Raw genomic sequence first — 23,564 nt, forward strand, 5'->3', positions numbered from 1 at the left:
GCTTGTTGTTTTAAATTAAGACTGCTTATACATGAATGATTTTGAGTCGCCTCTGCTAGTACACGCGGCATACGTGAGTAAACTGTTTCGTTATTTTATTGATTATAATTCAATATTCAAGACGACCCAATTCATTTTCCCGAAAATTTGGGAATACAGTACATAACTTTGTAAATAAATCGTTTAATGGACCTTACAATAGTAATTACAATATGTCATACAACAATAACGAACAACACTACAGTTAATACATTAAAAATATACATAAATAAAAACACTCCTCAAAAGGTGAAATATTGACCAACATTAATGTCTTAGAATTACCACCAAGACAAGACTGTAACAAAAATGTCAAATTTCCCAGTGTAGATAAACTCTTATTTATGTTTTTGGTTTCGTTCAGTCTTTCGGCGCAGTTTGTTCTAGCACTTCCAGAACAGCCAAATCCACAAAATTTATCGACCCTGAATATTTTGGCACCGATTTTCTAAACGAATATTGTTTGATGTTGATTCTTGAAGCATGCTATGCTCTTTTTGAAGACTTTTATAACTGTCTGCAAGACCTTGGTACTCTTTTCTGTCTTTTGCAAGCGTTTCAGTAAGGGAAGTATTTTCTTCAGAAACCGACTTGATGCGATCTTGTAACCTTTTCTCGTTTTCCTGAAGAACTTTTATTTTCTCGAGGTTACGTTGCTTTTCGATTCGGAGACTTTCCGCTTCTTTCTCTAGTTGTGGTACATCTGTAAATATACCCAATAACAAATTTTATCACAAGTAGAATGTCCATATACTTACTTGAAACTTTCCTCTTGAGTGTTTTATTGTCCTCCATTTCCACGCTAGGAATCTTCACCTTTGCGGTATATGTTCTCTGCAATTCTAGGAACACGAGTTCCTAGAATCCTAGGAATCCATGTTCCTAGGATTGCAAAAAAACGATGATGAGAACAAACCGAAAGTCGCAAAAGTGAAGATTCCAAGTTGGGAATCTTTGCGGTATATTTTTTTCTGCAATTCTAGGAATCCATGTAGAAACTTGGAATCTTCACCTTTGCGACTTTCGGTTTGTTCTCTTCATCGTTTTTTGCAAGGTGGGTGTTATGGGCTTTGATTGCAGTGCTAGTACTATCTGATGCAGACTTCGAACGACATCGATTTTGGTATCTTGTTGACTCCATCGTTGTAAACTGTGAAAATGAAGAAAACTTTTTTGTTATGGGTACAAATCACCTTATCTTTCAAGATGGCGGCTTTCACTGACGAAAACTCAGTTTGGCTTGCTCTTTGCAACCGCCTTTTTATATTTCTTTGGAAAAACAAAAAAACAAAAAAACCCGGTTACAAAAAAGGTGTGATGTTTCTTTGTATTCAGTTATTTTAAAAAGGATTCTCTGGTGGATATTTTTAAAAATCTACTACATGATTGGTTATTAATGTCAGCTGTCACTAATTTTGTAATTTTTGTAAGGAATGTACAATATAATAACGAACTGATTTGCTACAGACATTTTAGTGAGTTGTGTACAATCAGTGCTCTGAAGAAATGTTAACATTATGGAACTAGATCATAATATGTTAACATGAGATATAATATTATGATAATAAAAGATAACTAATAGGTACTTACGGATTCTAAAATATAACTTGGATAAGCGAAGAAATTAAGGTCGCACTCGCAAATTCAGGGTCGTTGTCGTACACAATAAAACAATCAACACACAATCACTTCTAAAATGTTTAAAATTATTCCCGGATTAAAAAACTGGTCACAACCGACGTGACCAAGTGCCAGCCTCGGTGTTTAAAATCGTGGTATTAGTAGGCGTCTGCCCGCTGAATTAGTGGTTCACTGTGTAATATTGGTTGCCTATTTAGATAATTTCGACACAGTACAGAGATCATCAAAAATGGGTCGAAATTTGTAGTGGAAAATTTAATTTTTGAAAAAATCGTCAAAAAATTCAGGGTCAAAGATCTTCACGTGCTAATTCCAAAAATATAGCCTGTTTAGGGTCACGGAACAATATTTTCGAAATATTCGCAGTGAAATTCCAATTTTTTGAAATTTAAAAAAATTACGATATTTCAATTGACGATTCTGGCAAAAAGGATGGAGTTATCGAAGAAATGAGGCTGGTAGTGACTTCTGGGGCCCGGAATCTACAAGAAAATGTATTTAGTTAAATTTACAAAATCGTAAGGGGACATGTGTAAAATTTAATTTTTGAAAAATTGTCAAAAAATCATTGATTTTGACGTGTTGATTCCAAAAATATAGCGCACTTACGGTCACAGAGCAATATTTTGGAAAAACTGGAACAGAATTCGAAGCAAAGGAAGTGTTGTAGTCGAGTCCGTCAGCCGACTCACTACTTTTACATTTTCTCGACCTATCATGACCCCTAGAGGACGAAGAAACAGGTCTCCCGTTTCCGTTTGTCTGTCCGTCTGTCTGCCGTCCCGGAATTTTATTAGACAAGTACTGGCGGATTGTTGTCAAATTGTGTATATATATTAGGAATATCATGTAGATGGTAAAACGCTAACCAAAATTTGTGTGATGACGTCACTTCAAACTTGCACATAGTAAACGGGTTTTAAATTGAGTATTGAGTTTTTATCCGAAACGTCCAGATTTTTGGAAAAAAACATTTTGCAATTTAACTTGGAATCTGCAAAACCGAATGCTTTGAAATCTTGCAGGCGGTTTACAATTTTGATAACCATGATAAATTTTTAATCAAAATATATTTACGTGTCCCCTCCAAAAAATTGATGACGTCAGCTCAAAAGTTTGCCGAATAAATCCTATCTAAAATGTACAAAATATGATCAGTCTGTACTTGTGACTTATCATTCCATTAATATTTTTTGATTTTCAATATACAGGGTGACCCAAAAAATTTAATGAATGCGTGAACTTATTTTATTGATTTTGAAGATAAGCCAAGAAACATGTTACATTTTTTCTCCGCTTACCTACAATTTAATCAGGAACTACAAAACCGAATACTTTGAAATCTTGGAGATGTGAATTATCACGGCATTAATATTTTTTAGAATTGCTAATACGGGTTGTCTGAAAAAAATTAACGACTAAGTCAATTTATTTTATTGATTAAACCAAGAATTGCAAAACTGAATACTTTTAAATCTTGTAGACGTCTTGAAGTTATTGTATGGTAACTTTTTAATCAAAATGTATCTGTTTATCAACCCCAAGAAATTGTCGCAAATGTGCAAAATATGAACAGACTAATCTAATCATTGCATTCATAATTTTTAGATTTGCTTATACAGGGTGACCAAAAAAATTAATGAACCAGTCAATTTATTAAACAAAGTGAAACCAGAAGCGAGGGAAGTTCTGTCGAAATAACTTTCAACCAATTTTTTAGATTTGCTTATACAGGGTAACTCAAAAATATCAATCACTCAATTTATTGCGTCATCGCAAAATTGTATAAAGAAAAATTTCAACTCGAAAATGCTGTGGATCGAATATGTAGGGTGTTTCATTAAAAAAAAACCTAAGTTGTATATTGCGCCTCAAAAACACTCTATATACTTATTTAATAATAATTTTAGGGTATACTATGGCCTTCGAATATTTTTTTTTGTTTCTAATAATTACGGAGATACCTAGTAGTGACTCACCTTGTATATAATAATAAGTCTCCATTTCTATTACCCTTCCTATGCAATAAAAGAAAACCACAGAAATATTAAATTACTCTTGTAACTGGTGATTTGGCGATTTTTTATCAAGCCGTTTGGACATCAAAAAATCCCAACTTTTTGTGTGATAGATATGATAGCTATGAATGCGCACTGGGAAAAAATTGGTTAAAGGTTTAAATGTCTAAATGACAAGACTTCCTGGTCTCTGAAGTACAATAGAACACATCAAGTTTTTTCGAAAAATGATTTTGAGAATTTATTTTTTTATGATAATCCCTATAAATTAAAATAAAAGTATATATGTAATGTTAAAGTAAGGTAAAAAAGCGTGAAATGTGTACACGTCAAGTGAATGTTACCACTACAAAATTATTTTGTTAAAAACCTTAACGCGGATTCATAAACTACAAGTATAAGAGTATGTTGTCTGATACAATTTAAATTGTTTTTACTTACTTATTGTAACTAGAGTATTTTTTACAACACTTTTTAGTTCGCCTATAATGAAACGTAAAAACTAGAGGTCTAAGTGTGACTTAAGGATGAGATTATCTCTTGTCCTGTTTGAAAATTCCATAAGTACCTAAACTCTTAATCAGTTTCCTAAAGTAAGGAGTAAAGTCAGTGAACATTCTGAATGAATGATTTATAAAGTGAACACCGTAGGGTGGAGCGATGACCAAGAACAAGGAATTGAAGTATTGAAGTTTAGTCAGTGGTGCGAGATTAACACGTTTAGTGGGGACATTTCAATGCGCTTTTGCCTGGGTTTACGACAACGACAATCCCAGTAAAATTTTACCCTTCTTTGACAAACTTGTTTGTTAGTCGTGTAAATATGTTAATTATTTTAAATGAATTGTTGCTGTTCCATGTTTAGGTCTTTCAACTTTAATAGCGGAATTTGCATTTTGATTCCTTCTGTTTGATTTTATGCTGAATATTTTCATCTCAAATGTGAGGCAAATGTAGTCTCGATACCCTTCCATAATATGTTGTTAATATGTTAATTCTAGGCAATAATAGCCTGATTTGAATTAAAATACGACCCTGGCAGAGGGCGGAACAGAGCTGCGGACAGAGAAAACAAACATTCAAGGAAAACATGGCCGCGTCAGCCATGTCGTACGGAGTGCACAGCCCAGACAAACGACACAGCACAACTCACAACATATATACCCTTTTGGTCGAACGCAGCTGCTGCTGCTTTCGTGCTTTGTCAGTTTAGGTAGTCTCTGAGAAGCGTTGAGACGGTCGAAATGTGATAGTGTGATACGCAGAGATGTTTCGTATTTGTTGTTCACAACGTGAATCATTTCAAAATATAGACACTAATACTATACAAATTTGAATCTTTCCAAGATGTGTAAACAAAAGACTAGACAAGTCTAATATGAATCGAAATTTATTTTTTATTTTTCTGACGTTCACTCCGCTAAGTTGGGCTTATTTAAACTTATACCTGAGTTTAGCTGAAGTACAAAAACTTTTAGGTAAGTCACAAACGTTAATGAAAATTTTGTGTATATTTAAATTTTTTCTCTTGCGCATGACATGCGGTGATCGATTAACTGGCTACTTGGGAGGTGGAATGACTTCTGACATTAGTCATCTATTATTTTTTGTTTATTTGCGAAACCAATTAAAATATATACAAAATATATTTTTTACGAAGAGTGAGTTTTAGCCTTTAGGATTTTTTAATGACATACATAACGTCAAATAATAATAACGCAACTATAAAAAGCAACCGCAGACTGACGTTTTCAAGCCGGGATTTATATTTTATCAGCACTTCTTGTTTTATCGTCCGAAAAAATTATCTAAACTATAATACGATAAATTAATATGCAAACTTCAATGTCTGAATTTCTAATGACTACTGCAGTGTTTAGATACTTATTTAAAATTTTAAACTTAATTTTTCATTTGCAAATGAATTTTTAAATGTATCCACAAAAAATAAAACAGTTGATATTTAGATAATCATTCAATGTCAAACGGGTTTTAATTTATAGTGTGTCTATTTTGAAACAGGTTTTACAGTTTTTGGTTGACCCGTTAAGAAATCAAGATTTTTCGAGAACTAGGACTAAAAGTGGCCTAAGGCTTCTTTCACAACACTCATCAAAATAAAAAACGTCTTGATGGTGTCTACACAGTATTTTTTTTGCAGTACTATATTTTAAATTTTCTAAAATTACTTATAGATGATATTAAAAAAACACATATAATTAATGTTATGAAGCGACATATTTTATTGATAATACTAAAAACGGTTTGCCTAAATTTTCTTACATTTTAAAAACACAGGAACGTTATAGATTTCAAAATGAATATACATATTCGTCCCCACTAAAAAATTGATGACGTCACCCTATTTTTATTTTAACAGTTAAAGAGTCATCTAAAAAAGTTTGCAGACTCAAATTTATAATTCATTTAAAAAATACATAATTGACTTGTTTAAAATTTTTGGTAAGACGCTAAGTAATATTGACTTAGTGTGATGTTTAGGATGCCCTAGAAAATAATATTTATTTAATTTTCAACAATTTTGGCGAGACAGTGACATCGCCAATGCACGTATCAAAATTTAAGTTTTTTTTTTAGTCAAATTTCAAATTGTTCTAAAATGTAACGACATTTGGAATTACGTATATATGATTCTGTAATTAGTTTTTTATCTGTAGGATTCATTGTGTTTTATATACCAGTAACCTTTGTAAAGTGTTCCATTTATAAAACCACACAATAATTTCTTTGATCGTTTAAGCTAGTCGTGAAGAAATTCAAACGATTTTAAAAGAGTTGACCATGAATGTTATGTAACAAAACATATGGGTAACATTTCCGACATATTTTATGAACTAATTGACAGTTATGCATTAACTTTAATTGTTATTTTTTAATATTCTAATGAAAGATGCATGTTTGTAATCCATGGCTAATTGCGAGCTCAATTTTAATATCCACGAACAACATACTCCCGATTTTTTGTTATTTAAATATTTCATTACGAAGACACAGACATAAATAATTTATATGGATTCGTTTTTTGTTTTAATTAGTAAAAAATGTTGTTTATTTTAGAGAACACCGAAGGATAAACAAACTTACGTAAAGAACTTTACGCGTACCAGTTATAAAGGCGGCATTTTTGCTTTGAAGTATATAAACAAAACGTATTTTCTAACTACATAGAGCCACCACACATTTATTTAGGACCTTATCGCTGCCAACGCGATAAATGTATTTTCTCAAGACCGCGTTACTTGCCGTAATTTAGTTACACAAAACATACAACCGACCGGACTTATCATTTAAAACCGGAGAAAATAAAGTCTTTAGAACTTGAAGTAAAGTTCATTCCCGTCTAAGTGATGATGATGTCACTTTTCTGCAATTAGAAATTTTCTTTACTTAATTCATTATTTGGCGAACTCTACTATACCACAAGAAATATAAAAAAAATACAATGACCTACTATTAGTTCACTTTTTTTGTGTATTTTTTAGTTTACTTTTATTTATGCCGTTCTCATGTGACATGATACGGTTTATTAATTGTGTACTTCGATGTTATTTGGTAGCGCAATAAAATATTTAATATTTTTCAGGCTTAGAAGCAGAACTATATTATGTGCGAGATGGGAACATAAACAATTACGCTCTAAATTTCGTAGTACCGGTTCCCGCCAAGATGAATTCGCTACAGTTCACCTGGCAAAGCCTAGCAGACCAACCTGTACGTATCTTCAGCAAAATATATTCTAACCTTACTTATCCACCATTTTAGCTTGTATACTCAATAGACATAGACTCATCTAATTCACCAACATTGCTGCCCCCAAAACTGAATATTACCTCAACTGGTTCGGTACCAACTCATCTTCAAACATTCAGTGTAACCTTGTCATGTTCTGGCACAGCAGCAGGAGAAGTTAATGTTACCATCACCCTCAATATAACTATCTCTCACACTAACGTAACAACTCTTACCTTTCGTCGCAAAAAAATCTGTACTAAAGTCGAAATGCACTCAAACAACCACGTTTTCATAGACACTCTACCCACGGATTCGAACTCTGCGAATATTTTCTATATCGCTATTGCTTCAGCTGTGGTTCTTGTCGTTGTTCTTTCCACCGTCGTGACAATGTATTACATGAAAAATAAAAAGACTGGGGGAAGTACCGAGTGCAATAGTGGTCCCACGACGACATTTTTAACAGCGATTCCGAGGGACACAGTTATTACTTCTTATGGTAGTTTTCGAAGAATGCCGAGCTACTCACTAACAACCGACGAGCGGTCAAAGAATTTGCAAAAAAGAATATCAGAACTTACAGTACAGAGGTACATAGTAGTAACTTGCGTGGTTCTTTTTTCAGCTTTGCGCTTTTTCATCTACTACTTTTCTGAATAAACTTCATATATTTTTCTGGTACTGCAGGTATTTCGATTTTTAGACTCACTGGTGTATTTTTTAGGTGCCGGATTTGCCTAAGCAGTGTCATTTTGGAAGGAACCTTCGCAAGGGTCTACCAAGGTTCATATACCAACGAAGAAGGAATTGACGAGCCCGTTATTATAAAGACTGTAACAGACCATGCCAGTCAAATTCAGATATCTCTGTTACTCCAGGAAGGAATGTCCATGTACTCGTTGAATCATAAAAATATTCTTAGCGTTTTACGCGTGTCCATAGAAGATCACACAGCTCCTTTTCTTCTCTATCCATATCACAATTACAGCAACTTGAAGATCTTTCTTCAGAAATGCAAGTTATCAGCGGAAGGAGTTTCTCATACATTGACCACTCAGGAAGTAGTTGATATGGCGCTCCAAGTAATTCAAGCGATGCAATACTTACACAAAAAACACCTTCTTCATAAAGATCTAGCAGCAAGAAATTGTGTGTAAGGATGTTCACAGATTTCTCTATCTGTATTACAAAAGTGAAAATTTTAGAGTCGATGCTAAGCTCAAAGTTCAAGTGGCTGATAACGCTCTATCGAGAGATCTGTTCCCTTCGGACTACCACTGCTTAGGAGACAACGAAAATCGTCCTATTAAATGGTTAGCCATCGAAAGTTTGATACAAAAGACGTTTTCTACGAGTTCGGATGTTTGGTCGTTCGGGGTACTGCTGTGGGAACTTACCACTCTTGCTCAACAACCGTACATAGAGGTAGATCCGTTCGAAATGGCAGCGTACCTGAAGGATGGGTATCGACTGGCTCAACCAATAAACTGTCCTGATGAACTGTAAGTGACCTCTTGGTTTTGATATTTGATAATGTAATGTTTGGTTGGTTGATAGGTTTGCTGTGATGGCATACTGTTGGGCCATGAGTGCCGAAGAGAGGCCAACATTTACTCAGTTACAAATATGTTTACAAGATTTTTACACACAATTAACTAGATATGTATAAGTATTTTGTCAATGGAAGACTTACACCCGGCTGGGTTGATATATGCCAAACCGGGCCTAGTTGTTACGGGTCCTATAATTTTATGTACTTTTATGTAAATTTATATTAAAAAAAAATATATATATATATTGCAACAAAGTATAATTTGTGGACATTCTACTAAATTTACAAAAATTTTAACCCCTTGTGACAAATGTGCTTAAAAGAGCGCTACTTGTATTGAAAGGACTGTAGCTTTCAGAGAAATCGAATAGTCCCTTAGACCAGTGATGCGTATTTAAGTAGTTTTTTGGTTGGCTAGCGTTGTTTTCCATCTAAAAGTAAATTTTCTGAGTGCCAAGCTACTTTATAGCAAAGACAATTGTGAGAGAGGATGCCAAACTATTATTTTGTTACAAAATAAGTTTTATAGATAATTTAACTTAGAATCTACTTCTAAGTAACTGCGATGCAATAAGGAATCAATTGTAAATGTGAGGACTAGTCAGTATAGATCCCTGACTTACTAACGTGACATTATTCTTCGGTGTGAATAATATATGTATAGATCTGTTCTTACTCAATGTATGTAAAATTATTGTTCCAAAAAGCGATGTTGTCAAATGTGTTATTTTGTTTCGTTCTTTAGTTTTTCATACGAAATTTACTTAAATAGTTTACAATAACAAAGACTTGAGTTCAGAAGGATTAGAAAATTTTGTATAAATTGGAATTATCTGTTGACATTAAGTTGGAGTTGAAATTTTCTTTTTTAAATTATTTATTTCCTTGTCTCAACAAATCACAATACCATTTTCAAAAGTTTTAGTGTTGATTTGTTGAACATAAATTGTTGTTTCTTAGAAATGGTGGTCTTAGATGAAATGTTATGTCAAAGAAGTAGAATAGAGAAATATATATATTTAAAAATGGTACAGGGAACATTTACCTTAAGTCACTCAGTTTCTGTCAATCTATGGGTTAAGAACTAAAGTTTGTCAGAAGTTATTTGCCGCTCTATAAGTTTTTTCTTGTTTTAACTATGGTTCTTCTCTTCATACTCTTACTAACTTTCTGTTAACTAGATTTCTGTCTTTAGCGAAATATTCTATGTAATGACAAAATCTAAATAAATCTATATATGTTTAGTCAGATTACTATTATTCATATTTTTGGTGTGACATAGATTTCTTCCGATGCAGAACATGGAATTAGTAAATTCAAAATCAAAGACGAAGAAGAAGGTAAGTAACTTTTTGAAGCAATTTTGACAACGCACAGCTGTTGACATTACCAAACTGTATTGCTATCCATTATTGATATAATTATCTATCTTCTACTTAATCTTCTTACATATTAAACTGAAACACTGGCTGTTTTGGCCACCACGAACACTCTATAAACCGGAAGATGCCGCCATTTGACACATTCACTGCTAAAAACCGCGTCTTTTAAAATATGCTTTACGAACGTAAACTAACGAACTATTGTAATAGGGTTCAGACGAATGGCTACTTTCATGTTTTTTCGACGTTTCCGTCTGTCGACTATATTTTGCGTAGGCATCTTTTAACAACAAGAAACTTAAACGTGTTTAAAATGGTAAATTGTTGTAAACAAATATGGATTTTGCAATTAAGCTCCGTCCCCGCTTAACGACGAATATAAAAATTCGTCACAATTGAGACAGGGTGGGTGGGCGGGCTTTATATTTTGCCTTTTTTATGATACGAAGTCATTTTTTCACAACAAGAAACTTAAAAATCGTAATTGTGATCGGGGTGGGTGTAGGTGGGTCTAATATTTGCCTTTCTTTTTTAATTAATACACATGATTTTTTATAAACAATACGATTACTTAAGAAATGGTGGTCTTAAGTAGTTTCTTGTAGAGAAATAATGATTTTCAATTAAGCTCCGTCCCGGCTCACGACGAATAAAAAAAATCACCACATTTGAGTGAGGGCGGGTGGGCGGGGTTCATTTTTAACGCCAGGTAATCTCCTAAACCGATTGTCAAATTTTATGTGTTTTAACAATATCGTGTAAATGATAAAAGGCAAAAAAAAGTGTCTAATCATCACTACCGAAGTTGTGTCTACTAAATATTATCCAAATTTTGGAAAAAAACTCGAAATTGTGCAACAACACAAAATCAATATCGGTCTATAATTTGTAACATCGTTTCTAGTAGATATTACTGGTTTAGAACTACGGTTTATTGTTCTGTTTTCTATTATTTTGTAGCGGATTCTACAGACTATCGATTGTTGATCAACTGATGATCTAACTTGCTTGGAGCTAAACTATTACGGTTAACTAAATCAAATAAAGGACTAATCGTGGATTAGATTGGGGAGAAACTTAACAAAAGAAAATGGCCTGTTCTTAGGAGTGATTAAACTAATTATCGTTATTACTATTTACTGGTAGTTTTTCGCCGCATTCTGTTGACGCTTTATCTCGAGAGCAGTTATTATAGAAGTTCTCGAGCTATCCAAGAAATTTTTTTTCCTCTCGCGTTAAATTCGCGACGAGTCGTTTAAGAGAAACGAGGAAAAATACATCTCTCTCGTGAAGCATAAGGTGCCGAGTTACTGAATGTACTGAATTACATCTTGGCATCTTTTATTTGCGTCAATAAGGAAGCTGAGCAGGATTATCGCTTTTGTTCACGTGACCCTATGCGGCAGGAGCTTTTCGAGAGATCTTTTTTAGGAATTTAATGTAGATTTGAAAACGCCAGGAAAGTAAGTTATGTGGATGCAGGTACATGAAAATTACAACAACATGTGAATGTTTTATAACAACTTCATAAATACTGAAGTTGTTTCAACATCGTACCGCCCACACACGTTTTTCAGATTGACAATGATTTTCACATTTGTTTTATCGTAAAGACACTCGGAATGAGAAATGGAGGAAATTTTAGCGCAAAATATCGCTTTATTTATATTAATTTGCATTAACACCACTTTGATTTAGGCGTTTTCAAGCCTCGTTTCGTTAAAATAAGACCGTATTTAATATTTAATGGTATTATTAAAGCGTAATGAGAGCGATCTCTCTGTGTTTGACAGGGAAGATTTTGCCGGCTTTGCGGATATACTTGTTGCAAACACAAAGGAATTTCACGATGAAACGTTTTGGGAAAAAACTCTAAGAGCCTGATCTAGCGGTATTTCGGGCTCAAAAATTTTGTCTTTCACCAATTACGCAAAAGCTTTCGACGGCATCATTTATTGCTGATAGGCTGCCTCCTCCTTTCGAGCTTTCCGTCCTTCTCTACCACGACCGTATTCGTGCAAGATATTCTTTTTTCTATATTCATTCTATCTTCGTCGCTCCGTTGCACAAGCTGCTCCTTTTTACTTCCCAAGCGTAAACTAAGGAAGTATTGTAATAGGGTCCATCCGACGAATGGCTAGTTCATGACCCCTAGAAAACGGCACAATAGGTCGCTCGTTTCCGTCTGCCTGACTGTCGTCTGTCCAATTCAACATTTTCCGCATTAAATATTTACTCCTACACTTGTGGTTTATGAATCCGATTAGAAAAAAATCACGAATTAAAAACATTGCATTTTACAATTTTGTCGTGGGAAATGTCACTTTTGTCGGGAAAATAACAATTGAATTACTCACGTGTTGACGACATTTCGTGTAACTAATTCCCCACGATTGTGGTTTTCCAAATAAATTGTTTCGTTTTTTTTCAAAGCATCCTCATAACACGTGACTGAGCAAAAACATTTTTCAAGTAGAAAATTATATGTCGCCACCGCCTTTTTGCGTGTCTTTGACATGAAAATAAAAGTTTCCAGTTTTTATGATGATTCCTGACAAACTATAATTCATTTAATTTTTTCTGGAGATTTTACTTTTATAAAATAGATAATCTGTTGCTGGCATTTAATTATTTAAGACTCGAGGCAAAACAGAAAACTTAATTATGCAATTATAAGTCAAGAAATACTTTTTTTTTCACCTTGAAACAAGATGAAGGAGACCAACATCTTAAATGTTATGAAATTCTCAATAATTTGCTCCGGAACTGTCACGCTAGGTGTCTTCATGTGAATTAGTTTTAAACAAAAGACAAAGTGAAACAGACGTGTAATCATGCGTTACTATGTGCTGGAACACCTTGTACTTCTTTTCGTCACAAATCTAATTTGTAAGTAATCTTTACTGTTAACCTATCACCTTTACTGGAAATTAACTGTTGTTCACATTTGCAGAGGTACTTTCATATTTGCGATTACTCCATTAACATTAAAATTTTTTGAAATGGTGTAGTTTCGTGCACATCGTTCTCACTCGTTTCAAAAATGACCAAATTTTTCAAAAATCGGTACTAACAACCCATTTCGGTACTCATTTCAATATAAATATTTTCCCCAAAGCAAAATTAGTTCTTTTATCCGGCTTTGGTAACACGGCATTACGTAATATTTTATTAACGTATTTTGAGGGTGGTTTATACTAGGGAGCTTCAACTATTTACTGTAAAAGTGACGTTTTGATGTAAACAGGTTTAAATAATAGAACATCAAAACATGGTTGAGTCATGTCGTGATTAAGCAACAACGGAAGCCGACAAGAAAGGAATTTATTTTCTTAATGTCAAAGATATAAAGCAGCTTTAATATTAACATCACTTTGATATCGGTTTAGTTGACTTTAATACATTTTCCAAGTTGTCAAAAAATCAACCACAACATTGTTGAAATATTTACATTATTGTTGAAACAAGTTGATATTTTTTTCCAGGTAGTGCAATTGAAATCTCTTCAAAGTTGGATTTCGACGGCCCAAAATCCTCGTCGCGATTAATTGAAGGTATAAATAAGCGCAAACCGTTGGTCTACCGAAATCGGGAAAAAGAGAACGATGGCACAAACAATAAAGTTGAAATTATCTGCGCATCTACTGACGGCTGCAATACCACGGAATCGATTAAGACACAGTCCAAGGACTCAATCGAGACAGACGTTGTAGTCCACGTTAAAACAAATGTCGCTATAAATAATAATAAAACTGACAGTTTTGTGGATGATACTCCTGATATTCCAGTCATCGTGGGTAGTTCTGATCCCAACCACAGTCACAACTACAACCAGTACAATCATCCTCTGACAACGACAGAACGGGTTTTATCGATCAATCCGGTAGTACCTGTGTCTTCGGTGCACTATTCGCATCAACCACACACTCCATCGACTCTAACGTCCACAAGTATATACAACCAAAGAAATTACCCGTCTGCAGACCACCACATAAAAATCGGATCTCTAACTTTTGACAACACGGCACGCAGTGGGGTTGACAACACAGCTAATAATGTTGAAATACACGTCCCGTACTTTGAATCGACTTATCACAACCATTATTTTGGGGAAAATCCACCACCGCAAGTTGTATGGTATTCGAAATCTGCAACACCCGGTTATGGGTCCAAGGCCACAATAAAACCCGCGTTCTGGTCTGGACGGGACTTAAACCCGACAACGCAAAAATTCGCAGGCACTAGTAGTACCGGTTGCAGTTGTAAAAATCATGTCAACACAGGACTGCAGTGGTACCCAGCCAGACGGGTCTACAATGTGGATCCAGGCAGACAAATTGATGACAAATTAGCACCACTAGATTAAATCTGGACGTGTGTAAGTTAGATTAGTAATATTAGTAAGAAAATTTAATGTCAATGACAGTAGAATAGCACTTTTTTCAAATAGTTTGATAATAAATTAGTTATAGTCTATATGAACAAATAAACAAATGTTTTGTGTAAAATTGTCAGTTTTGTGGACCAAAGTTCTAACTAATCTAGTAATAAAATTAAGCGAGTTTTGTCTGGATGACCACACCTTGCGAACAGATTATATCTCACGTTAAGGTGATTGCACCCGTTGTAGTTTTTTGTAAGTAAATTAAGTATTTTGTCTAACACGTTTTAACGATTGTGTTTGCATTTTTCACAACAAAGATTGAAACAATAGTTTGCTACATGTTAGTCAAAAAATGTGTTAGGTGCAATTTTTTGTGCAACAATTATAAAAAACATGTGTTGAAACAAAACTTAAAGGCAAATAAAAATGGTTGTAAGTAAAAATCTCGGCTCATCACGACTAGAAATCGTATGTATTGTTATCCCTTCTGGTGCCTCTCAATGTCATTAGTCAAATTAACGAAAGGTAGAAATGTATGGTTGAATCTTAGGCGGTTGCTATGCTGAAACGGACAAAAAATGGCCCTTCATAAGAATCGATAGTGACTATGGAAACACTAACTGCTGCTTTATTTTACAGTATTTTTCAAATCTTTTCAGTGATTTTAAAAGAAGAGGAATCAAACTGTGTCTGTATGGTGCCACTTTTGTAGCAACAGTGATACTAATTTGTAAAAACATTGTTTAAAATTTAACAATAAATTACAAAATTATTTTATTCATTAAAGATTTTTTCGTTTTATAGAGACATTGTTGGATACTTCTCCTTGCAAACTGATTAACTACATTTCAAAAATAGTTTAATACCAACAAGTAATCAGTTTTTTGCGTAGTTCTACAACCATCATTTTACTATCGATTTTTCTGCAGCGCCCGTCGGAGTTATTTCTTGTTCGCTTCAGCGTAGCAACAGCCCAAGAGGAAAATCTTTCCCGCATATATGTGATACAATCTTAAAAGCGTTGATGTGAAGAAATTATCGAAAAGAGTGACGTATGAGTGACGTCATTTCGTCCACTAAAATTGTATAAAATACAAAATAGTGAAAAAAACTTAACATTATTTAAACTGGAATGTCAACAAGTAATAGTAAGTCAAAAGGGTCTGAAATCTGCTAGTAAATACAAGACAAAAGCTAATAGCAATGTGTACTTGTGCTGTATGCTATACGACAATATTGGAACAACAACCACGAAAGCACTGTCTCCATGCTAAAATGGGTAAGGATATTCATGGAAATTTAAACTTATCGTGTCTAATATGGAAATGTATTATTAAACCCAAATACAGTAAACATCGTTCGCTTTAATATTTCGAAAAACCACAGACGTCTCGAAGTACTTGTAAATATCTCGGCCGTCTGTGCAAATTGTGTATTGGATCAGTTTTTGGTTTCTTATTTGCACTGTTATTCTTGAATGTAATGAAAGTTCAGACAAATCCTCCGTTTGCACAGATGTGCCTCAAAATACATAACACTGCTGGAAAGTAAAAAGTAAAAAAATATACGAAAGGTCCACGTTTTGATGACTCGTTCGTTGTATTCGTGCAGCCCGTTGAGGAAATAACACCGCGAGGTATTCCATTTATTGCTTTTTTTGTTTGCTTAGGACACACCAACGGCAACGATACGACAGAATTGAGAATTTATTTTGAATGCGAGGGACATGTTATCAACAATTTGTTGTAACTGCGGTGGCGTTTAATTAAAATAAAATGAACTAACTATAATTCAAACCACTTTAATGAATACTCTATGTCACAATGAATATTAATATGTTTTTATCCAACTAACAAATTTACGGATTTTTTACTTCGTATGTTGTGACTTTACCATTGTCGTTAATCGTGGTTGTAGCTCTATGAAAATTATGAACTTTACCGTCGAGATTGCTTGACGAGCTGACGCTTGAAGTGAAAACTCCGTAATTTCCTTGACCTGTGGGTCCTCCTTCACCGGCTCCTCCGAATCTTGTGAAAATATTGGGTGCGTTCTGTGTGGTAAAGTGTTTTATTCAATCAACTGTTAAATAATAGTCCATGATTACGTACCGGATTTTCTGGATATACGGCTGCTCCTTGATAGCCTCCTTGTGGTCCAAGAGCAGCAGAGGCAACTGCAGCACCCCCGTTTCCTCCTTTACCATCATTAGATGCACCGTAGGCTGAAAATCCTGGGGCATACCCAGGATTTTGTCCACCTGCTTGCTCTACTTGCTGCTGCAGACTGTTTCAACACGTATAGATACTGTACTTGTTGCAACGCGAATTAGTCCAAAACGCCCAAATTAGTACTCAGATTAGTAAAAATTCTTTAGTTAGAGATTAGTAACAATATAATATTAGAGCAAAAATTTTCTCATTTACATACTGTGTCGTGTTTAGGTTTTGACCCTATCCCCTACGTTGCATGCTATGTGTGTACCATTTTGACCTAGTGTTACTACAATATAGGTTTAAACCACCTACCGACTTTTGCGGGTGGGTAGAAATTTAATTGAAGACGAAGCTTGAACTCTAGAAGAAGAAGAGGGAGAAAGAGAAGATGAAGTAAGAGCAAAAGAGTGTGGGACTCTGCTGCGAAAATATTGCACTAAAACAAACCCACGGCGCAGATATTCAAAGAGTTTCAACATACGTTTTAAGGAAATGCTCATGATACTTTCTAAATGAATCAAAATAACCGTTTAGAAGGCCCCCAAATTCCTGGAAGTTTGGAATAGGCGGCTGTGGAATATTGCCTCCATTTCCCGAATAGCTACCAGAGAATCCATAACCATATCCGTTACCAACTTCGTTCGAATTACTTCCTACAACAAAAGGATTTTAAAAAAATTTATTTGTGAAAAACGTGGGAAGGTAATGATGGTTCGTTTACAATAAAATTTATTATGCTAATTGTACAATAATGACCTTGGAAGTATGCGCATATTCTATGGCTGCATAACAATTGGTGATCATATGCATCCACAAAAAGTAATTTGAAACCTGATTTGTGTGTTTTTTGTTTCCACATCCGTGTCGTGTCGCAAGTTTTAACGAATAATAATTATTATTAATAATAATAATAATAACAATAGTCTAACAGCGCCATCTTGGAAGAGCAACTAAGTAACAGTTGATCCTTACGATAGTTGCACTTAATGTAGGCTGCATTTGCATTAAATCTGTTATTAAGGTCAACGAGACACGAACAATGTCGAGAGAGAGTTGCCAAATACACATATACGAAATTCATACAGCTCAAATCTTTCATTTAGAAATATTGTAAATATTTAAATGAAATGACTTAAATAAAAAATTTCATTAAGTTTCAAGCGTAATAAAAGCGCTTCCCTTACTGCGTACACGCCCCTGTGTAAACATATTTTGTAATTAAGTGAAATGCGATAAACAGGTGTCTTTTGTGCGCATATTTTATTGACAAACACCGCTTCCTATATAATATTACTCAGAGAGAAATATTTTCAACAATTTACAATGACAGATAAAATTCTTTTAATGTTTTGAAACAGACAAACTTAAACTTTCGTAAATTATAAATAATAATCATTGAAAAATAGATAGATGTGAAGGATAGTGTAGCAAGTAATGTAGAATAGGGTGACATAAACATGATACTGAATAAGGGTACCGTTGCTCATTATCGCTTATTATGACTCCAATAGTTTCTTTAATGGGATTAGGACAAGGTTCAAAATAAATTTGCTTTCTTGGGTGACGTTTCACATTATTCCTTCTTCAAGGCTGCTCAAATTTATAACGCACTCATAATTGGCTAAATTTATTGCAGTTTTTAAATTCGGTAATGGTGTTTGAACATTCGTCATGCAGTGATAGGTGGACCTCCAAGATTTTAGCCAATCGTGACCTGGATGTATAGAAATTAATACTTATCAGGTTAATTAGGCGGCGACGGTAGAAATTCGAGAAAAATAACACCGAGCAAGGAAAAATGATCCTATTATAGTACTCTTTAGTTTACACCTGGGAAATAAAAATCCCTTATAAGGGCTAGCAGTTTTTCCACCAATCGTATACTAGTATGTTGCGTATTTAAGTAAAATTGACAGTCGAAATTACATAAAAATGGTAAAATAGTGACTTAGTGACTACGTGGAAACTCGATTACTTATTTATGTTAAGTAATTTTTTAAATCTGTTTAATAATATGTAAAGGAGAAGGGTCAAACGAAGTTTATATAGGAATAATTTTTTTTTTACGAAGAAAATAACTTTGTAATTTGGTGTTAAATTATGACAACTATTTTGACACAATTAGTCACTGTTTTTAAAAAACAACAGCTTGATTATTTTTCTTTAACTTTTTGAGCTGAAGTCCAAACAGATTTTTTGGTTTATAATTAATTGAAAACAGTTGTTTGTGGCTTGTCACTCTAGACATCTAAATAGTAAAACCACGTTACTACAAATCGTGACGTCAAAATTCTGCGGTTTCGTATTAAAACGTAGAAAAACAAGCTGAATATTTTTCCATATGATATTAAAATATTGTCACGGTTTCTGTGGGCGCAGTATATAACGTGTCTTATAATGAATTACGCTTTATTTACCTGCATATCCTGCGAAAGTTGCCTCCAGGGTCGTCAAAAGTACTAGCGTAGCAACCAACATGATGATGCACAAAGATGATGATTAACTAACAAGGTTTTGAATCTTCAAAACAATTCGTCCTCTTTATTTACTTTATGGCAGGTAAACTCTCGTTGGCGAACTAAACCGAACAGTTACGATTTAAACAAATTTTATAATAATCATATGTTAGTATAAGGTGAGTAATATCCGCTTATATGGCAAAATCAACATTTCGTTACAGCGCCAAGATGCACTGCGGGTTTTTTTTTATAAAAATATATTGCAACTGATAAAACTCTGATGCAGTAAAGGTTATCGACATGTCAAGTTTAACTTATCATGTCTTTGAAATTACGTAAAAAGCGCCTTGAAAGTTGTACACCCGTGAAAGTAATAATGCACCCTTGATCAAGCCTGAACTGAATTTTTGATAAGTTTTTTATCAGCGTGTTTACTTCATTGTAAAAGTAATCTTTTTTGACGAAAAATCGAAAAAATATGTCTGCTCTAATAACGTCCAAATAATTTGGCTTTTAGAGTGTCACCTGTAGATTAGATATAATAAAAGAGTTTGCGACCAATGAACTATATACTATCTGTTCATTAAAATGTCGTTAAAAGAACATTTTAAGAAGTATAAATAAAAAACTGAAGCATTGTACTAACCACTATTTTCCAAACATGTTGGTTTTGGTGTTAGCAACCATACTTTTAGCCGAAGGGATACTAGGTGAGGTGCAATTTGTCACTTACTAATTAAAATTCAAGCAAATTAGATAAATATATTGCGGCCAATTACGTCATTGCCCTAATACATCGTTCAAATATTTATATTAATTGTGTTATTTTAGGTAATCCTAACACCTTTGATGTATCTCGTGAGGGAAAAACGTTCGATACTTTTCGGGAATCAAGCTGGAATCCAGTGAATTGGTTTGGTCAAGATTCAAGTGAAGATAAAAGCGAAAAACAACTGATGGCCCTGTATAACACCATTGAATGTTTAACAAAGAAGGAGCCAAAAGAGTGCGTCAAACTCGTAGATGACGCAAAAATATACTTCGAAAAGGACGAGAATAAGAAAAAAAATAAAAAACCCATGGCTGCCAATAACAGCACGTCGCAATAAATTTTCGTGTTGTAATATGTCTTAATACACGTTTGTATTCTCACGTAAAGGATTTCTGTGTTTATAATTGCTGTATTATTTCAATAAACTCACACTTTTTACTAATTAGTGTCTAGGCGTACACGTTTACAAAACAAATATCTTTATATATACACAATAAAGTCGAAAGTCAAGGTGAAATGATCTCAGCGTATTTTCCACTGAATTTATAAATAAGAAATTTCTAAAGATCTTCACTTTATTAATACGGAATAATGAAATAATAACGTAGTAGTGTAAGTAACCCCAACAACACCTGAGGCACAAGATAAATTGTAAAAAAAACCTGAGGTTTTTAATTAATGTTTTTTCATTTTTTTTTTTGTGAAGCGGAAAACATACAACATGCTCGTTCCAACTGATGAATGCGGATAATTAACAATAAGCACGTTTCATAACAAATTAGTTCCATAAAATAATCAATCGTTTGTTTTAAATACGACTAAAGATAATTATCTGAAATAGTTTCAATATGTTGTGTTATTTCTTCAGTAAATCCATATTTTGTTCATAATTCAGACAAAGACGTTTATTAATGTCACGCAATCTGTTTTATTTTGATGGTTAATAAAATAGGTACAACATGTTACCAAAGTTTGGAAACAACGATCCAAGTTCATATTTATAAAGTTTAAGTTTAAATTTTTTAAAATGAGTTGATTTTAAATTTCTGTTGAAAGTTATAAAGTGACACTCTATAATAGCAGTGAACATAGAAAAGTAAGAAAAGTGAAAGTTGTGTCATTTTATTAAGAATTATAAATAAGTAATTCTCGTGGCAGTTCTTTATACATATTTATATATTACACGCGGTGAGGTTGATGACGTCATTTTCGAAACTTATTAGTGAACGTTGATAATTACTGAAATTGTTATACTAAAAACGTTTTTTTTACACGATTCCATACTTTTGAAACACCTTGTGTAATTTACACAATTAAGTTGCCTTTAATGCCTGAATAAATAATTCATTGTGGATAATCGTTATTGATTTGGAAAAGCTGCAACAACCTAAATATAATAATATTATTTTGACAGTACCTTGTCATGGCGGGTGACACAGTTGCTAGTGCTTTAAAATACACTTGGTATTTATCTAATTTTTTTATGTTGTGTCCTAGATCACCTGATGAAAAAATTGTTCGTTCCGAAAGGACTTTTGTTCAAAAAGTTTTCGTCTACATTTATAACGTAGTCGCAGTTTCTGTTACAGTTTACATGGTGTATATGACAGTTGGTGTTTATAGAATTAACATAAAACTAAATATAGTCGCACAACTTGCTGATCTCCTTTATAATTTGACTAATAACGTATCTGCATTAACTTCAGTGTTCTGTTGTCTGTATTATCAAAACACAATCACCGAAGTCGTGTTCAAATTACACACAATAGACAAAAAGTTAAGGCAGTTGCGGCTGTGGAAATCCTACAAAAATATCCGCATTTTTGTGGTCTGTGAATTCCTGTTTATAATTTTTCTTTGGACTTCATTCTTTATCGCGTTTATGTTACATTGCGTTAACACATTTTGGAAATGTTTTTACCGTTGGACGATTTTATACACAACTAGTAAAATGTCGCAAGTGATGTTGTTGCAATTTTTCGGATTTGTTCTTGTTTTGACACACAAGCTTGACACACTTAACCTCAATTTAAAACTGATGTCTAAAGAACAGAAGCGTAAATATAACATCGATTCTACGAAAATTCTGAAGCTTGTAGAACGAATTATTAATGACATATGTGTTACTTATAACGATATTCAAACAATTTTTTCACTGCCTCTGTTAATGAAAATATCGAGCCAGTTTGTTGTTATTTTCTGTTGCTTGTATTTTTGTATCTTTGGGTATATTTATGAAGATCATACTGGAATGTCTACATCGGCGTACGATGTTTTTATCCCTCTCATATCCGTGGTTATAAATTTAATTGAAATATTAACTACTGTAATTTTATGTGAATTAATTCTACTGGAATATAGTCGCACTAAAAAGTTATTGTACAGGATCCCGGCCACAGAAACCAATTTTATGTTCATTAAAAGAGTACGAAGATATCGATTTCTGGGTGAGCGTTTTACTGTATTTACTTTATTTTAGGTAAATTTACTGTCTCTGCAGCTTATACATAAAAAAATTCAGTTCAACGCAAGTGGATTTTTCACGATTGATGGGTCCCTTTTGCACACGGTAAGTTCTAAGTACACCCATATTTTTCAACTCCCAGTTCTTTTCTATGCTATGTTCATGTGACAAACACGTGCTATCAAATATGAGTCAAAAATTTACTGAATGTTTATTAAATTAATTGTATTACATAATTTATATTTATTATTTGTTTAAACTGTGCAAAACTCTCTATTAACACGAAAACTGTTTGCAATTTTGAGATTTTTTTGTTAATTTTAAACAAAAAAAAATTCTGTCGTATACTTAACACTTAACACAGTTTTCTTTTTTAGATTGTGGGAGCTGTTACAGTTTACTTTGTAATGATTATACAGTTTGATATAGCTACAAAATAGACTTAAGTACCTAAATTTTTGTTAAAATGTTTGCAATACTTCTTGGTATATTCTCTAGATGTATCCATAAGATCGATTTATAAACTTGTCGCTGACGTTGCTGTTCGCCGTTGACGTTACCGTTGTAAGCTAAATACGCAGCGAAGGTATGCGTCGTTTATATCATCCGTTGATGTTGCCGTTGAAAGTTGGCACGCCGTTGAGGTGACGTTCGAGATGACCAACTTCTAACTTTTGTCGTTACGTTGAGTTAAAACTTGTTTAAAATGGTAAATTTTTGTAGGAAATTATCGATTTGCAATTAGGCTCCACCTCTCGGTTTGACAACGAATGAAAAATTGTGATGAATTAAATCATCCAAATATGGAAATATTTAGAAATTTTCAAAAATGTTGCTCCGTGACCATCAACACCCTATATTTTTGGAATCAGCATGTAAAGATC

The 23,564-nt window shown here is 33.6% G+C and overlaps 5 protein-coding genes across 6 annotated transcripts; 4 read left to right on the forward strand and 1 right to left on the reverse strand.

Moving 5' to 3' along the window:
- The first annotated feature begins 4,710 nt into the window (after positions 1-4,710).
- Positions 4,711-9,247, forward strand: LOC135141432 (tyrosine-protein kinase Dnt). Its single transcript, XM_064072525.1, has 6 exons — positions 4,711-5,176; positions 7,303-7,430; positions 7,482-8,041; positions 8,176-8,604; positions 8,657-8,953; positions 9,009-9,247. Exons 1-6 carry the CDS (start codon positions 5,077-5,079, stop codon positions 9,118-9,120), a joined length of 1,626 nt encoding a protein of 541 aa, XP_063928595.1. The 5' UTR covers positions 4,711-5,076; the 3' UTR covers positions 9,121-9,247.
- A 3,872-nt stretch (positions 9,248-13,119) lies between these two features.
- On the forward strand, positions 13,120-15,555 carry LOC135141473 (uncharacterized). The gene is made up of 2 exons (XM_064072603.1): positions 13,120-13,274; positions 13,871-15,555. The coding sequence occupies exons 1-2, from the start codon at positions 13,220-13,222 to the stop codon at positions 14,749-14,751; spliced, it is 936 nt and encodes a 311-aa protein (XP_063928673.1). The 5' UTR covers positions 13,120-13,219; the 3' UTR covers positions 14,752-15,555.
- A 999-nt stretch (positions 15,556-16,554) lies between these two features.
- LOC135141555 (heterogeneous nuclear ribonucleoproteins A2/B1) lies at positions 16,555-19,643 on the reverse strand. Of its 2 annotated transcripts, XM_064072764.1 has the most exons (5): positions 19,403-19,643; positions 17,467-17,638; positions 17,298-17,405; positions 16,881-17,055; positions 16,555-16,822 (listed from the first exon to the last, which is right to left on the reverse strand). In XM_064072764.1, the coding sequence occupies exons 1-5, from the start codon at positions 19,461-19,463 to the stop codon at positions 16,628-16,630; spliced, it is 711 nt and encodes a 236-aa protein (XP_063928834.1). In that variant the 5' UTR covers positions 19,464-19,643; the 3' UTR covers positions 16,555-16,627. The 2 variants fall into 2 exon arrangements, with proteins under 2 accessions (XP_063928834.1, XP_063928835.1); XM_064072765.1 differs by lacking the exon at positions 17,298-17,405 and having other exon boundaries at positions 19,403-19,633.
- A 6-nt stretch (positions 19,644-19,649) lies between these two features.
- On the forward strand, positions 19,650-20,658 carry LOC135141556 (uncharacterized). The gene is made up of 2 exons (XM_064072766.1): positions 19,650-20,154; positions 20,276-20,658. Exons 1-2 carry the CDS (start codon positions 20,106-20,108, stop codon positions 20,551-20,553), a joined length of 327 nt encoding a protein of 108 aa, XP_063928836.1. The 5' UTR covers positions 19,650-20,105; the 3' UTR covers positions 20,554-20,658.
- A 981-nt stretch (positions 20,659-21,639) lies between these two features.
- On the forward strand, positions 21,640-23,120 carry LOC135141670 (putative gustatory receptor 28b). Its single transcript, XM_064072970.1, has 3 exons — positions 21,640-22,641; positions 22,696-22,785; positions 23,058-23,120. The coding sequence occupies exons 1-3, from the start codon at positions 21,640-21,642 to the stop codon at positions 23,118-23,120; spliced, it is 1,155 nt and encodes a 384-aa protein (XP_063929040.1).
- Positions 23,121-23,564: the final 444 nt, after the last annotated feature.

Source organism: Zophobas morio, unplaced genomic scaffold (assembly GCF_036711695.1).
Source record: "Zophobas morio isolate AGI-343-1 ecotype UQ-CSIRO unplaced genomic scaffold, CSIRO_AGI_Zmor_V1 ptg000044l, whole genome shotgun sequence".
Classification (NCBI taxonomy): domain Eukaryota; kingdom Metazoa; phylum Arthropoda; class Insecta; order Coleoptera; family Tenebrionidae; genus Zophobas; species Zophobas morio.

Bases quoted from the DNA above. Each gene is read 5' to 3' on its own strand.
- LOC135141555 (XM_064072764.1), bottom strand. From the start codon at position 19,463: ATGTTGGTTGCTACGCTAGTACTTTTGACGACCCTGGAGGCAACTTTC. The intron at 17,639-19,402 runs GTAAATAAAGCG...CTTTTGTTGTAG, and splicing joins AACTTTCGCAGGATATGCAG to GAAGTAATTCGAACGAAGTT. The intron at 16,823-16,880 runs GTACGTAATCAT...TTTACCACACAG, and splicing joins CCGTATATCCAGAAAATCCG to AACGCACCCAATATTTTCAC.
- LOC135141432 (XM_064072525.1), top strand. From the start codon at position 5,077: ATGAATCGAAATTTATTTTTTATTTTTCTGACGTTCACTCCGCTAAGT. The intron at 5,177-7,302 runs GTAAGTCACAAA...AATATTTTTCAG, and splicing joins TGAAGTACAAAAACTTTTAG to GCTTAGAAGCAGAACTATAT. The intron at 8,954-9,008 runs GTAAGTGACCTC...GTTGGTTGATAG, and splicing joins ATAAACTGTCCTGATGAACT to GTTTGCTGTGATGGCATACT.
- LOC135141556 (XM_064072766.1), top strand. From the start codon at position 20,106: ATGTTGGTTTTGGTGTTAGCAACCATACTTTTAGCCGAAGGGATACTA. The intron at 20,155-20,275 runs GTGAGGTGCAAT...GTGTTATTTTAG, and splicing joins TTTAGCCGAAGGGATACTAG to GTAATCCTAACACCTTTGAT.
- LOC135141473 (XM_064072603.1), top strand. From the start codon at position 13,220: ATGCGTTACTATGTGCTGGAACACCTTGTACTTCTTTTCGTCACAAAT. The intron at 13,275-13,870 runs GTAAGTAATCTT...ATTTTTTTCCAG, and splicing joins TTTCGTCACAAATCTAATTT to GTAGTGCAATTGAAATCTCT.
- LOC135141670 (XM_064072970.1), top strand. From the start codon at position 21,640: ATGGCGGGTGACACAGTTGCTAGTGCTTTAAAATACACTTGGTATTTA. The intron at 22,642-22,695 runs GTACGAAGATAT...ACTTTATTTTAG, and splicing joins ATTTTATGTTCATTAAAAGA to GTAAATTTACTGTCTCTGCA. The intron at 22,786-23,057 runs GTAAGTTCTAAG...TTTCTTTTTTAG, and splicing joins ATGGGTCCCTTTTGCACACG to ATTGTGGGAGCTGTTACAGT.